At 31.8% G+C, this 16,585-nt stretch overlaps 1 protein-coding gene across 4 annotated transcripts in view; it reads left to right on the top strand.

The window, feature by feature from the left end:
* The window catches only part of LOC126810598 (prolyl 4-hydroxylase subunit alpha-2), a 30,610-nt gene that overhangs the window by 4,819 nt on the left and 9,206 nt on the right, over nt 1-16,585 (top strand). For 2 of the 4 annotated variants that reach the window (XM_050535758.1, XM_050535756.1), the window contains exons 2-6: nt 512-666; nt 1,743-1,904; nt 8,290-8,450; nt 9,999-10,050; nt 12,016-12,212. In XM_050535758.1, the coding sequence (XP_050391715.1) occupies nt 512-666; nt 1,743-1,904; nt 8,290-8,450; nt 9,999-10,050; nt 12,016-12,212 (727 nt within the window). Of the gene's footprint in view, nt 1-511; nt 667-1,742; nt 1,905-6,438; nt 6,600-8,289; nt 8,451-9,998; nt 10,051-12,015; nt 12,213-16,585 lie in introns of all 4 variants that reach the window. The other 2 variants (XM_050535757.1, XM_050535755.1) reach the window with 1 other exon arrangement.

Genomic DNA, 16,585 nt, shown 5'->3' with positions numbered 1-16,585 from the left:
GTCTCCTGACCTATAAATATTGTAGATTTCTCCTTTATTTATCTGTTTATCGAAATTTCATACACATGTAGTCTTACTAATTGTACAGAGGTATGTTGATTAGCGAAATCTTTTGTGATAAACGACAAAAGAATATATGCAAATGTGGTGCATTTCCTGTAGCAAGTCCACAAATATTGTAAATAGATTTATAGAAATACGTTTTTAATTGTTAGTTTAGTTAATATTAAGCATGGATAAAAGGAGGAAAATCAAAACCTCATGTCCGGACACGGTAAGACAGCCAAGTCCCCCCCCCCTCCAAATATCTCAGGGATCCATCCTTCACTGTGAATAAATACTTTTAGTGGACTGATATTATAGTGCATGTACATGTATTCTGTCACATAAAATATTCATGCTTTTGTAATCAAATTTTATGTTAAATGTGCATTTCAGATTTCATCTGTATAAATATTGCCAATTCTGTTTATTAATAACATTAAAAGAATTATATCGTGTTTACTTTCAGCATAGCTAATGATTTTGCCAGTCACAGTAATGTAGCATTAAAAAATCCAGATGGGACTTTAGGAAATCCAGTTAGTGCATTTTTATATGTCAAAAGATTTACAATTGATTGGGATAGAGAAATTGAACCAATCTTACAAAATAACACATTTACAAGTAAGTAGCTATTCACGGTACTTACTGACCAGTAATAAGAAATGAAATAGAAGTGCTTACGGCTAAAGTAATGCCAATGAACAAAAATTACGATTTTATGCCTGACCAGTGCTGGGAAGAGCTGTTGAATTGCAGGGATATCTGGTTCCATTCTTGTGAATTATATTGATTTTTGTTGATTCAAGCTAATATTACAAACATTCTTTACAGGAACCGTACAATATAAAAACATTTATATTTTCATAAAATTTCTTCATTTCTCATAAAATTATCATAAAATGGAAAAATATAATAAAAAATATAAAATTCACTATTTCTCATAAAATTATCAGAAAATGGAAAAATATCATAAAAAATATAAAATTCACTATTTCTCATAAAATTATCAGAAAATGAGACAAATTTTTTTTTTCAAATATAACATTAACCATGGCTTTTAGTGGATTAGTTTGAAAGTTGTTAAATACTTTTAAAATTCGACAATAATTTACAGTATAGATTAGGTGTTTGAGTCACAAATATCATGTTTGTGACAATTCTCAATAGTTTCTGTCATCCAAAATACCATAAAACTACGAAATTGATATACATGTAATTACAAAAACATAAAAATTCATGAAATGTGATAAAAGCATTATGAAAATATACCATTTGATAAAAACATCATAAAAATATAAATTTTTGATAAATATCTGTGTACGGCCCCTGTCTTTACCAAAAATATACTTGTATAAATATAACTAAGACAGGTAATATAGGTTACTCGTTAGGTCTTAGGATTCAAGCAGGAATTTTTGAACAAGTGGTGAAGTGAAACCAACTCTAAAAAACATTGCAACAATGTCACATGAGACAGATTTCCGTTATTACATTGTTTCTATTTAATTCCTTTTTTAAAAGATAGAAAACAAACATAGATAAATACATGGAGATGCAAATGATGATGAATTGTGCAGCTCAGCTTTAGGGAGATACATTGAATCAAGCCTAGTTCTTCTAAATTCATGAAAATTTCTCCCAATGTCTTGGTTTATAGTATGTTTACTCTAGTTTTAATGGTTTTAATTATCTTTTAGCTATGTTGCAACAGATTAAATTTTTAAAACAAGATTTACCAACATATGAAGATTTAAGTGGCGCAGCGGCAGCTTTATTACGTTTACAAGATACATATCAACTTGACACAGCTAAAATAGCCAGTGGAGAGTTGGGCAAAACTAAATGTGCAGAATTATCAGGTAAGAATTATTCTTTATTGAAGTCTATTTACAGCATAGTTTGTTTATATATGTATGGTTACATACAATAAGGTCATACATGTAGAGAACAATTTGTTAATTAAAGATGCAGATAAAGATATAGATAAAGAGCTGACCATTCTTGATATAATAGTTCAAAAATAGATAATAAGAAATTTGTATATTGAAAATTTCATTCAAATTACTTTATTCTGAGCGAAGTTATGTGTATTTGAAGTTTTAATAAGATAGTCTTGATTGTCAAGTACCAATGCTACGATAATAAACAAAATTTTGAATTAATAAATGACTTGTGGGTTCTAATCAATTCAATATCACAGTCATCCAATGTCTACAGAGTTGATTATGGGCTTGCCATGTGAATAAATTTCTAGTTAACAATTTATATAAAGGACATGCAATAGGTAGCTTTAGCTCTTACATAATGTATCTTTAAGAATACTGTAATAAAACAATATTAAGATACGGTTAGAATTTAGAAACATTAAACAATTGATTGATATAAGAATATACATAATATACAAAATAAAGTACATACTAAAACTAATAATAGTAAACTGTCAAGCAAAATGTATTTGTAAGTTATTTGGAGGGGGGGGGGGTATTACTTTTTTAAAGTATAATTATTTATTTGCAGCAAGAAATATAAATGATAAACACATATGATATTATATTATATTAACATATTCCAACCATATAATAATATTTTGTAGCATGATAGATTTACTTTGATTGATTTTTGCAAGACTAACATACTGTTAAATTTGCACTGTTAGCCAAATTTGTTATTATAGCCTATCTAACATTACTGAATGAGCTTGACAAAATAAGGCACAAGGAATGAGTTTTAATTAAGGAAATGCAAGTATATTTAGATATATCTGATACTCAGATGGCTTGTATTTATGATTATGTATATTTTGCTCAACTGACAGACATATGTGGACAGCTTGATAAATAAGTTGATGATTTCTAAAATGCCAACATATCTTGTGTAAACTATAAACCATTCCATCATCACATTAATGTCAATTAGCCTACATGATGGAGCTATTGTGGTCGCTTTGTAATAAAATGTCAGCTTGTAATCTGGGAATGTCTTGAGGTTTTGTAGTTAATAGTTCCTGTCAGTAAATTGTGAGTGCTTGTAAAAGACATTTAGGCCCATGGATTTTTTTGGAAGACAAGAATATCATTGTCACAATGTTGCATATTAGACCCAGTTTATTGAGGCTCCTTGCATGATTAATTGTCACTTGCCTTTCGAAGAAAGCAGAGGACTGTTAAAATGTTTTCATCTGTCAGTCATCTATTTATCTTGGGATTGGGGTTGGGAGGACATCAGCCTCACTCTTGACTTGTTTCTGTGCTAAAAAATAGGACATTTAACTCCCATGTTTGTACGAAAAATCACGTCTTTACCTTGTGGACTCTATAGAGGTCACAATTTTTATCCGATTTTGTTGAAACTTGAAATGTAAGTTTATAACCCAAAGATCTCGGTTCCTTTCGATATTCGCGCAGATCGGACCATAACTTCCTGAATTATGGCCCCTGATTGTACGATAAATCGCGTTTTTAGCTTGTGGACCCTATAGAAGTCATAATTTTTATCCGATTTAAAAAAAATGTATTATTATATCACCGTTACACCCTAATAATGGCTGAGTTAGAATTTTATGAAAATAGGCCCAAAATTGAAAGACAAAATGGCCGTCGTTGGTTTTCAAATAGCGTAAAAATATGGTATATCAAGGTCGTTGAAACGTAAGTTTATAACCCAAAGATCTCAGTTCCTTTCGATATTCGCGCAAAGCGGACCGTAACTTACTGAATTATGGCCCCTGATTGTACGAAAAATCGCGTTTTTAGCTTGTGGACCCTATAGAGGTCATAATTTTTATCCGATTTAAAAAACTGTATTCCCTAAGGACGACTGAATTCGAATTTCATGAAAATCAACCCAAAATTGACAGACAAAATGGCCGCCGTTCGTTCTCAAATAGCGTAAAAATATGGTATATCAAGGTTGTGGACCCTATAGAGGTCACAATCTTTATCCGATTTTGTTGAAACTTGAAATGTAAGTTTATAACACAAAGATCTCAGTTCTTTTCGATATTCGCGCATATTGAATTGTAATTTCCTGAATTATGGCCCTTGATAGTAGGAAAAATCACTTTCTTGTTAGCTTGTTCTCTATCCATCTCTCGAAAATGATGGCGTATCCTGCCTGGCAGCCGCTGGTTTATTTTTTTATTTTACCTACAACAGTATTATTAGGCCAAATCAGTCCATTACATGCAAAAATGTCATGGTTAAGATCATGTTTTGTAATTATAAACAGTAAATTACCTTGTCAAACATGGACACTAGTACTGTGATAGATTGATATTAACTAGGATAAGTACCCAAATCTTTACTAAGACTGACAAGTGTAACCCATACCCCATTTTAACAGGTCTAACCAGTTTTATTATCTCTTTATTATTGTAAGAGTGATGAGAAATTGTGATTTGAGCAGAAATATAAATCGGAGAAATAGTGTAAGGGCATAATTATTATATAACAGATATTATAGGCCATTTGAACTCTTTCACATCCACACAAGGAGGGGGGGGGGCAACTGCCACCTCATCCCCACCCTGCTATGATACTGCCTCTGCTGTGGGCTCATGTTGTCTGGCAATTTTAATTAGCAAATTTTCTTCAAAATGTCCAAATTAGGAAAAACTATTTACTTTTGATGATTTTGATCCAACGTATATACTGACATTAACCTTGGATTCCACAGCTTTGTAAACATTTGATACAAGTGTAACATGGAAAGTACACATCACATTTTTGAACAAGCTACAAGTCAATATTTGATTACTGTATTGTTAGAGAAACAGTATGTTGTTATAGATGTGATTAAAATTGACGCCTATTTCTGGTATAAGTGATAGATTTGTTGAAAGTGACAAATTTCCAGGTGGATGACTTACAGGATGGTGCAAATAAACAGATTAACAATTACTGATTTCGCAATATTACTGTTGTGCCAGCAGACATTTTGAGACCAGTCCAGTCCTGATTTCGCAACTATGTTGTTTTTTCTGTTTAATGTCATCGTGTATAATTTTATTTCCGTCTTCATTAACCCAGTCGGTACAGAAAAGTAGGATGTTAAACCCCATTTGATTTATAATTTTATTATCATTTCTAGGTTTAATCAATCTATTGTCTTGTCATTTTGACATATCTGTCATATAAAATAGATAGCCTTCCTTCGAACTTATACCTGACGAATTTAGTTTTGAGCTGGTTATGTTTTCAAAAGATTATAGAATCACTGTATCTCAAAAAGCATGATTAGGCCTTTAATCAAAGAAATGGAGGTAATAAATTTTTCCGCCTATTTCCATCCTATGTTAGACTATCCTCGCATCCAGACTGACTCTTCCTGTTAGTTTCCTAGGACGACTTGTCTGCAATAATACCATTGGTGAGAGTGGATGTTAAGCCCCACAAGCGAGCAAACAAACTGAATGGAAAAACAAAAGGACGGACACCACAGGATTTGTTCCTAAAAAAGCCTGAAGTTATTTGTGACATTGCCATTGACAGATGGAGAGTACCAGATTTACAAGTAGGCGTGGATGGCTAGGGCCTTGAGATATTCTTGTTCTCCAACAATCCTTTAAAACAAATCTGATGTGGGTGGGAGGCTTTTATTTTTTATAGTTTTTTTGTCAAAGGAGCATGTGGCTAAATATCTCATCACTTGTTTTTTTGTGCTGTTCATAGTAATTCTCGTGTTTCACTCTGCAAAGCTGAATTCAAGTTTATTTATAAGCAGTAACTAATTGAGAATGTTTTGATCCTTTTGAATAACATGCTTACCCATATGTACGTCTAGGTGTATTTGATTGAAAGATGGGAGACTTAAATGCACATGATAAATGTAAAACCATTTAGGTACTTGCCCAAGTGAATCTTTTTTTTTTTTTTTTTTTTTTTTAATCACTCAGTGGCATAAGGTCACAAAATATAAAAGTCACTTAATTTAATAGTGGAGAAAGGTGTAAACACAGCATCCTGCTAAAGTCATTACTGAAAATAATTTACCAGGATCTAACTGTGTGTAAATGTGGGTTATTTGATTATTCACCCATAGTGTTAACCCTTTAGAACCTAGGCTGCACGAAATTACTGCTCTCTTTATCACCTCAAACCTCCAGAGTATCGGAAATAGATGTGAATTATTCAAGAACAATGTACTAAGCTAAGTGTGTGAAACCGGGTTGAGGCAGTCTACGGCTGCCTTTTTGATTCAATATAAGAAATGAAAACTTTCTTTTTTTGGGGAGGGGGGGGGGGGCTGGGGTACCAGGTGCAAAAGGGTTAATATATTACCCTCACAGTTAAGATCTCACCAATTTTAGTAACACCAAATGCATCAATTACAATACTATTATTATGTTTGTTATAACCATGTAACACCCATGTTAATGCATGCTGCATGTTTCAGCTAATGATTGTTATGAGATTGGTAGATTATCATATAATGATGAAGATTTCTACCATACTACACTATGGATGCAGGAAGCTATTGAAAGAATACAAGCTGATATAAACTCTACGCTGTCTAAATCTACCGTTTTAGATTATTTAGCTTTCGCTTTATATAGGGTAAGTCACTTTCTATAGGGTATATTACCTAGGGTAAGTCACTTTCTATAGGGCATATTACATAGGGTAAGTTTCTTTCTATAGGGTATTTTAGCTAGGGTAAGTCACTTTCTATAGGACATATTACTTACGGTAAATTTTTTTCTATAGGGTATATTATCCAGGGTAAGTCACTTTCTGTAGGGCAATGCTACCTTGGGTCAGTCACTTTCTATAGGGTATATTATTTAGGGTAAGTCTCTTTCTACAGGGTATATTATCTAGGGTAAGTCTTTTTCTATAGGGTATATTATCTAGGGTAAGCCTCTTTCTATCAACAAATATTGTCTGTATATTGACATTTGTTTTCAGTTTGTACTTATCCGGCAAAAAACTCTGTTGACATTATATTCTGATAATACCCTACAAGTTAACAGTGATAAAGTTTTAATTAAACTCATTATAAAACAATCTTGTTAATGGAGGCTATATCCTGTTCTAACCAGACAATAAAAATGTGTTTAATATCATTAGTTTGATATAGAGTGTGATTACGGTGATATTATAAAAACATGTGTTTATTAAAGTCATACAAAACTGTTGAGTTTAGTCAGATACAGTACACATACACCACAATTACTGTTAAATTAAAGGACAATATTGGTGCCAGTCATTATCACATATGTGATAGAAATGGTTAAACAGATTCCAAATATTATTTTATCAAAGTGATCATTGCTACGATAGATGCGTAATCAATGTTTCAACAATCGGAAGTGACGAACGCAAAAGGAAAACACGAGTTATACCTCTATATAGCTGACTGAAGTGACGGGTGATAACAGATACATGGGCGAATTTCTGCTCACTAATAATTCCTTCGAAGACCAAAAGTTGTTGTGTGAGACTGTGAAAGGATATCTGACAATTCATAAAAAAATTGACTTTCACTAGATAAGAGAACATGAAAGAAAAATAGAAAAAGTCTGTGCATTACCATGTTTTTATAAGTATAGAATGAATAAACACACTGAATGTATGGACGGTTTCTATTTTTCTCAAGTTCTCTTATCTTATGACATTCAATTACTTTATTGAATTGTCAGATATACTCTTACAGTCTCATATAACAACTTTTGGTCTTCGAAAGAATTATTAGTGAGCAGAAATTCGCCTATGTATCTGTTATCACTCGTCACTTCAGTCAGTTATATAGAGGGATAACTCGTGTTTTCCTTTTGCGTTCGTCACTTCCGGTTGTTCAAGCATTGATTACGCATCTATTGTAGCAATGATCTCTGTGGTAAAATAATATTTGGAACGTGTTTAACCAGTTCTATCACATATGTGATAATGACTGGCACCAATATTGTCCTTTAATTTTAATATATTAAAAAAGAAAGATTTCTGCATGACTAGAACTAACATAATTCAAAGATTTCAGAATTTGAACTTTACTAACATTTGTGTGTTCAGTTTTGTTACTTGGTACCAGACAATGGTAACACATTATGCATCTTCAGTTTCACCGCATGAACGTGCATGCATTGAAATATGCATACCAAACCTTATATAATAAAATTACCGTCATATTTAGAGTTTGTGTACTAATAACTAGTTTAGACACCAATAATTAGCATGAGGTTTTATAAACAAAAAGCATGTCATTGTGACATTGAATTTATAAATTGATATCTGAATTTTTCATCAGCGGAAGAATGTTTTGAGTTGGGTCGTTTTGCGTATAATGACAAAGACTACTATCATTGTGTACTGTGGATGCAAGAATCTTTAGATCGTGAAGCATCAGAAAACAACAAAACTATACCACGAAAAGAAGTATTGGACTATCTCGGCTATGCTACTGCAATGGTAAGCTAATTAGTGGAATTTAAATCTACTTTGACATACAGTAACTATGAAGAAAATAAAACTACTTTAATATATTGTAAATATGGAGTAAATAAAACTTCTTTAATACATGGTAACTATGCAGTAAATAAAACTTCCTTAATATACACTAACTATGGAGTAAAAAAAACCTTCTTTGATATGCAGTAAATATGGAGTAAATGAAACTTCTTTAATATATGCTATGGAGTAAATAAAACTCCTTTAATATAATAGTAGAGTAAATAAGTAAGTACAGTAACTATGGTGTACATAAAATTACTTTAACATACAGAAATTATGGAGTGAATGATTGTCAAAAAAGTGCTTTAATACACAGTATCTATGGAGTAAATAATAGATCTAAATAAAACTGTTATAATATACAGTAACTAGGAGAAATAGGTTCTAGTTTTGCTACTGATCTTGTTGAGAATTCTGAAACCACCTGTTGAAAAGGGTCTGTTAGACATGAGCTGCTGATCTTGTGTTTAACTTATGCCCTAGTCTTCTGCCCTAAATGACATAAAAACAAAAGAACAAATTTCCAAGATAATTGATTTGTTGATGATATATAGTGAATGTTAAATAAATAAATCACACTTGTCAGGTAATTGATCCGATAAGTTGGGATTTAAATTTTGTTGTTTTTTTTTTTTAAATGGGAATTGATATCTGAAAGATTATATATCGAAAAAAGTAAGTATAAATCAAAAAGAAGAAAAAAAACCAAATCCAATCTCAGTGTAAATTCATTGTATAATTTTACGAGAAGAAAAGTAAAAAAAAAAAAAAAATCAATGTCATTGATTGTTATAAAACAGATCAGATTACATCTGATCACAATACTGTATGTATTTACAGCAGTTGGAGATATTTCATTTTATTTTCTTGCATACTTTATCTTGTACATGTAAACAGTTAAAGGCCTAAATGAAATATATTTGCAGTTTCAATTTCTTAATCAGAAAATGCAGTAGTAGATTTTCCTTCTATTTCATGAAATACTGGTAGCTAACATGGCCCACTGCATTATTTAGGGTGATCTCTGGTGAATAACTTCTTTGTCAGAAAGGGAAGTTGGGTTGTCGAAAGGTGTAACACATACACTTTAACTAATAAAGACCAGTCAGAGCAGAACAGTAGGACATTGCACAACGTTTTAGTCCTGAAATGGCCTAGTTTGTGTTGAGTGGTGGACATTAAACTCTCTCTCTCTCTCTCTCTCTCTCTCTCTCTCATGTTAATGATAAATATAATTGTCATCTATCAATGTGTACATTGCTATAAATCTCTTTTCAGACTCACATACATGTGTCACGTTGATACCTGTTGACATTTAAAAGTTTCTATACCAGACAATTCATTTGTTTTTTGATGGCAGATTGCATTAAAGATTGTATTTAACAGCTCAACAAATTGGGCCTATCAATGTGTTTTCATCATGTTTTTTTTATTTGTAAATGGAAAAAAGTTGCAGCTCTTAACAATAAATCTTCAGGTTATCATTGTTTTTTTCATTTGTTTCAGCAAGGAAATATACAGCATGCTTTATCACTGACAAATGAATTGCTGAAAATAGGTAAGCTTTAGTAGAATTCAGGTTAAAAACAATCTGATTAGAACACAGAACCTGTTTCGTTTCAAATCGTTTTTTGTCTTCAACTATAACTATCTAGAAGAGTTGTTAAATAACCTGCATTCTGGTTGATGGAAGGGATTAGCCAAACAAATGATCTGTTAGAGTGCAGTACTTATTGTCTGGCTTATTTGCAGCGATAGAAAGCAAATAAAAGTGAAAATTCTATTACCGGTTATAAACCTATGACGGTAAATCCCTTTGATGTTAGGGGTATATTCTATGCCCGAAATAACTTGCGGTCTGAAAATCTAGAGCGGCTTTGAATATATATAGGGGAATTTGGAGTTATTTTCTTTAAACATGTAACGGGTTAGCCCCCCCCCCCCCCATAAGAAAACAGGATATAAGGTTTTTCTTACTGGAATTCTGGGATATTCTCACATTTACGTACATGTAAGCATAGACAGTTTATAAGCAAGATGAAGTCCTCAACTTAGGTTATGCTGGGGAAGAAAGACTTCAGAAAAACCCTTGAAAGAAAAACCTTGGCCTGTCAGCCACGGTTTTTCTTTTTCTTGGATTATTTTCTTCAATCTTTCTTTCCCCAGCATAACCGAAGTCATGGACTTCATCCTACACTTAATCGAATAACGGATGTCATAGGGACAAAAGCCACTCGTATCACCCTGGCGTGACCTCCCACTACAATTAGATCTACATGTAATGGAGGATGTCGAATGTATATAAAAAAAAGAATTGAAATATAGATCTGTATTTCAATCAGATTAAAATTATTCAGGTTATAAAATCAATATTCCAACAGGTGTATAGATAATGTTATGTACAAAGTCATTGTGAATACACTTTTATAGGCTCTATTTAAATTTATTGTGTGACATATGTCTACCTATTTTGAATATTTCAATTGATTAATTCAGTTATCATTAAAGATGGGTTTCCAGAAAAGTATTTATCGGGTGGCTATTTCCAATAAAAGTATGGTAATTTTGGTACATATGGAAAGTAGAGATATCCAATCTTACAGGACAAAATTGTAAGGGTTCCCCTAATCAACAGCCTTACGATTAGGAATTTCTGCACGCGTGATGTCAAAGGTCACACACGAACATTGAGCTCTTGATGTACATGTACAAGTTGATAAAATTTATGAAGAGTTAGACGTACAACACTTTCTGAGATAAAAATGACGCAGGTAGTGGATAATCCAAGAATTTAATTAAGATTCGATATTTGTAATAAATAGTAAGCATTAAAGACAACATCGACAACATCGTCTTATGTATGCAATGAATTCTCCTCGGACTTCCACGAGAGGTAAGTCACGTGACGTAAACATGACCTGGTTTGATCAAATTTTTATAGCAGGACATTCCTTCGCAATTACAATGTTTGAGAAGGATTTGAAGCAAAGTTATGACAAATTAATTAGATAGAATATGTTTTTAGTCCATGCATACCATTAAATCACCCAGTTTGTACGCGGGAACCCATCTTTAATAACTAGAACTATATGTATATCATCACCTTCATTATGTGGGATATACAAAGATGTCTGAATTTAGGACAAACTTTCATATCAAATAATTTCTTAAAAACAAAATTTCTCTTCAAAGAAGAGTGGGGAATAATACTGGATCTTTATTCTCAAAATTTTTAACTAAAATATTTTAATAATCCCGGCCTTTCATTGGCTAAGCACTAAAAACTGTACTAGGATTTTAACTCTATACCAATGAAGGGTCAGGGGTAGGGGCTGGTATAGTGGTTTAATTATAAGACAGTCGAGTTTTCGACTACAGTGTCTCTGTAGTCATTAGTGGGATGCGATTGGTATTCTTTTTCAAATCAATACAAATTTAAAACTATTTGGACAAGATTTGAATCAAATATTACCTTGTGTTCCTTTAGATATATATATATATTAAAAAAAAATTATTTTTGTAGATCCATATCATGAGAGAGCCAGGAATAATCGTGGTTATTATCAGAGAATGATTAAAGAAGAAGCCAAATCTCGTAAAATGGGAGATGATGGTGAAGGCATATCCCATGAAATCAAGAATAAACGACACATTGATGATTATAGAAATTCTAATGAATTTTTAACTTATGAATCTTTATGTCGAGGTGAAAGAACACAGGTAAATACATATTTTAATATCAGGTTTTTTTTGTAGATAGGATTTGTCATGAATGTTAACATGAATATGCATGACCTTTGTATATATGAATAGTAATGAGTTGCATGTGAGTTCAGCCGTGGCGCGATTCAGTTTGCCAATTTCGAAACGTCTTATGTTGTATTTTCTGTTGGGTAGTTTATTATGAGGTTGAATTTTTAGACATAAAAATATATACCTGGTCAGTGCCAAGAAGACCTGTGTAAGGTGCCATAAAAAGATAATTAAATAAATGAAATACTTTGTTATTTCCCTTTGTAATGTACATATTATAAATTAATTCTAATTGATTACATTAGGGGGCCCCAGGACTTGCTACAACTCACGACAGTCTCGTCTATAGGTATCTTACATGTAGATACATGTAAATATGGTGACAAGTTTGTACAAATGTGATCCAAGACTAGACTAAATCAATAATGATTTAAATTCTATAGTATAGTCATTTTAAAATTCAATATGATGAACTTGTGGTCAGGAAAGTGGTAAAGCCTGTTATTGTATTTTAGACCCTTGTGCATAAAACTTATTCCCCTCATGTTCAACATTAAATTTATCATGACGATAAAAAAAAAAATGCTTAGTATCGTAATGGTTGTTAAATTTACATATAATTACAGTTTGTGTGAGCACAAACTTCCAACCTATAGCCTCCAGTTATAATCTTGTTGCCTGTATCTGCCTTGAGATTTATTAAAAATGTAATTGATAGAGTGTCTTTAAGTTAAAACCCATCAATATAGTGAACTATATATTTACTGCTAATTACACCTAATTAGACATTAAATGTGACACTTGTTTTCTTTCTATGTCACATGGTTACCATGTAATTGACGTGTGTAAACAATTTATTACACAGATGTCATTATATAGATGTCATATTTGTAATAGTTCAGTCAGATGAATTAATTATAGGGGGCACTCTTTCAGAATAAGAAATGAAATGGGATTTAACATCCTACTTTTCTGCACCGACTGAGGCAATGAAGATAGACATACACATATAGTGTTCTATGAGGGAAGTTTTTACCTGACAGTGAGAATTTTGTCAAGAAAAGGAAGTCAGAATAGCAAAAATTAAACTGTACAATTTGCATAAGGGGCATCATAGGTTGATGGAATTTCAGTTGATCATATCTCTGTAAATATAGAACGGAATTGAACCATTATTGGACTGATATTCCTGTTAGAGTCCAAACTTGTACGATATTGTAGTTTCCAAGGGATTCCGATATTGCTAAAATCACCATAACAGACTTTATATAATCCATTCAGCTGAACAATAAGCTTTTGCTTTTGGTATTAGCATTTCTCAAAATTCTTTAGCTTGGATCTTGATCTTGGAACTTTCAGGTGAAATGAGCCATAGGGTATACCCAATTTTCACGATTCCATGAATAAAATTTGTGATAATTGAAGCTGGACATGTCAAGTTGGGGTTGGGACTAAGTGGTCACTGATCTTTGTTACATATAAAAGCTATCTCAAAATTTCCGTGCTCAATTTTGATTGAGTATACAATTTTAAAAGAAAACTATTAATCACATTAAAAGTACAATTCCATTATTTATAAGTAGTGACCGATATGTAACTTTAATGTCATTGGAATATTAGCACCTGGTAATAGAGTTGCTGGACTTTAAAAATTTTAATAGATAACCAGCTGTCAATCTCCTTCTATGGAGAATTTTCACCTCTATTGTAACATAGTTTTAAAAGAAATAAAATGGGGTTAACGTCCTACTGTTCTGCTTTGACTGGGCTAAATAGTTTTAAAGGAGCTAAACCGCTAACTCAGTATTATCCATAATATTCAAAATTTTTAGTTTTAAAGGTGCTAAACCGCTAACTCAGTATTATCTATAATATTCAAAATTAAAAACATGAATTAGAGAATTCATTATTAGTCAGTTTCAATAAATATTTATGTTTTTATCTTTCCGTTAAAATGTCAAATTTTAATATCCAATGGTCATTTTAAAATCAATACAAAACCTTGTGTACTTGATGGATATAATGATTTTGAACTGTATTTGTAATGAACTAAAATATTATGAAGTAATTAAAATGACTGATTCACAAAATGCACCAAAAAAAATGATTAAACTGTGTAGAATGGACTACGCACGCACCAAGGACTGACACCCAATTTGAACTGTTAGTGTATTTCACCGAACATAATTAATTAGAAATTGCCATAAGAATTCAGAAATTAAGTATCAATTTTAAGATTCCAAAGAATAAAAGCTATACATCCTTTAATTTTATGCTAACTTGCATTAAATATTGTTAGTAGGCCTGTATTGAGTGCTTAAAACATTTGATTACAGGAACTTAATATGATTGTTAGTGCCAGCAAGAATTATGCACTTATCAAATTTAATTATATCTAATAATTACTTGATGGGTTGTGGCCCTTGATCAGTTTTTTATGTCTTGTAAATGCTCCCATTAAATAACGGCTTTGGACATGCATTTCAGTGCTTGGACTATCTGTCTTTGAAGAGACTACAAACTGATTTCTCTGGAAAAAAAACCAAAGCTTAATTGAATCATAGTAATATGATGTATGAGTATATTTACCTGTCTTGAGCATGCTTTTACGCCCATAATGATTGCCTGGGGTAATTAGGTCTCCATAACATGTTAAACTAGTAACAATATATAATACACAGTAATTACAAGAAAAGACTTGATGTCGTTTTCTATGATAGACTATGTTAATAAATATCTAATTATCTCCCGAGGCATTTAATCATTATTGATAAAACAATTGTTCGTCTAGTTCATTATAATCTATCCTACTGTTTCTATACGTAAAAACCTGCCGGCTACAATCTCTTTAATCCACATCTTTATTGATCTGAACAACATGTACCAAGACACGGGAAAATATTTTGACAAAACAATCGCTTGAAAAAACGATTTTATTTAGATAGATTTGGCAAATCATGGTTTAATATGGCTTGAAAAAAACTTTTGACGTGCATGGTTAGACAGAAATCCATTATTAAAACTTTCTTTTTAGGTAGATTGTCATATTTTATTGTCTGTACTGTATGAAGATAGATATGTTTTATTCATATTCATTGATAGCATGTTTTTGTCTTTATTGTCAGAAATATTGTACGGAAAGTCGTGTTTTTAGCTTTTTGACACTCAAGGGGTCACAATTTTCATCCAGTGTTGATGAAACTTGAAATTCAGGTTTATAACCCAAAGATCTTGGTTCCTTTCGGTATTCAATTTGTGCATATTGGATCGTAACTTCCTGATTTATGGCCCTTGATTGTACGAAAAATCGCTCCTTTGTGCTTGTAACGTTCGAATATATCATCGTTACACCTCAGTGAGGGTTGATAATTACACAAGTAGTGTAAAAGTATGTAATACCAAGGTTGTGGACCCCCTAGAAGTCACAATTTTTACACGATTTTGATGAAACCTGAAATGTATGATTATAACCCAAAGATCTTGGTTCCTTTCAATATTCGCACATATCAGTCCGTAACTTCCTGGATTATGGACCCTGATTGTATGAAAAATCATATTTTTTAGCTTGTGGATTCTCTAGAGGTCATAATTTTTATCTGATTTTAAAAACTGTTTAAATATATCACCATTCCACCACAATGAAGGTTGAATTCTTTGTACGCAAATTGTGTAAAAGTTTGTAAAGCAAATGTTGTGGACCCTCTAGAGGTCACAATTTTTATCCGATTTTGATGAAACTTAATATAAATATATTGTTATATCCCAAAGATCTCAGTCCCTTTAGATATTTGTAAATTTCAGACCATAACTTTCTGGATTATGGTCCCTGATTGTTCGAAAAATTGCTTTTGTTTTTAGCTTGTTCTCTATCCATCTCTTGTAAAATGTGGGCGTATCTTGCCTGGCAATTGCTAGTTACATGTTTTATTCAAATTATGGTATTAATGTAAATAATATTATAAAGAGAGAAAATGTTTTGAGACAGTTAATTGACGATAAATAGATGCAGTGAAACACGATAATATGGAAATATACATGGACACTTTAGCTACATGTAATTCAGACAATGGAATTATAGATTGAAACATACCTGTTTTGGTTTTTATGCTGAATTTTATCAAGATTGACACATACCCGTCTTAATTTGCTAGAGATGTAAATGATATAATTGAATAATGTGTAAATCAATATTGTAGACAGTATTAAGAATGTACATCATAAGCACAAAATAGCTCAGACAGATAATTGCTACAATTTAGAGAAATTGTAAATACATTGTATTCATATTGTTTTTCAAACGGTGTACCTTGTGGATGAAGATCACAAAAACATACCCATAT

The sequence above is a fragment of the Patella vulgata genome, chromosome 2, assembly GCF_932274485.2.
Source record: "Patella vulgata chromosome 2, xgPatVulg1.2, whole genome shotgun sequence".
NCBI classification, from domain to species: domain Eukaryota; kingdom Metazoa; phylum Mollusca; class Gastropoda; family Patellidae; genus Patella; species Patella vulgata.
The sequence above is the reverse complement of the archived record's forward strand: the minus strand, read 5'-3'. Positions and strand labels throughout refer to the sequence as shown.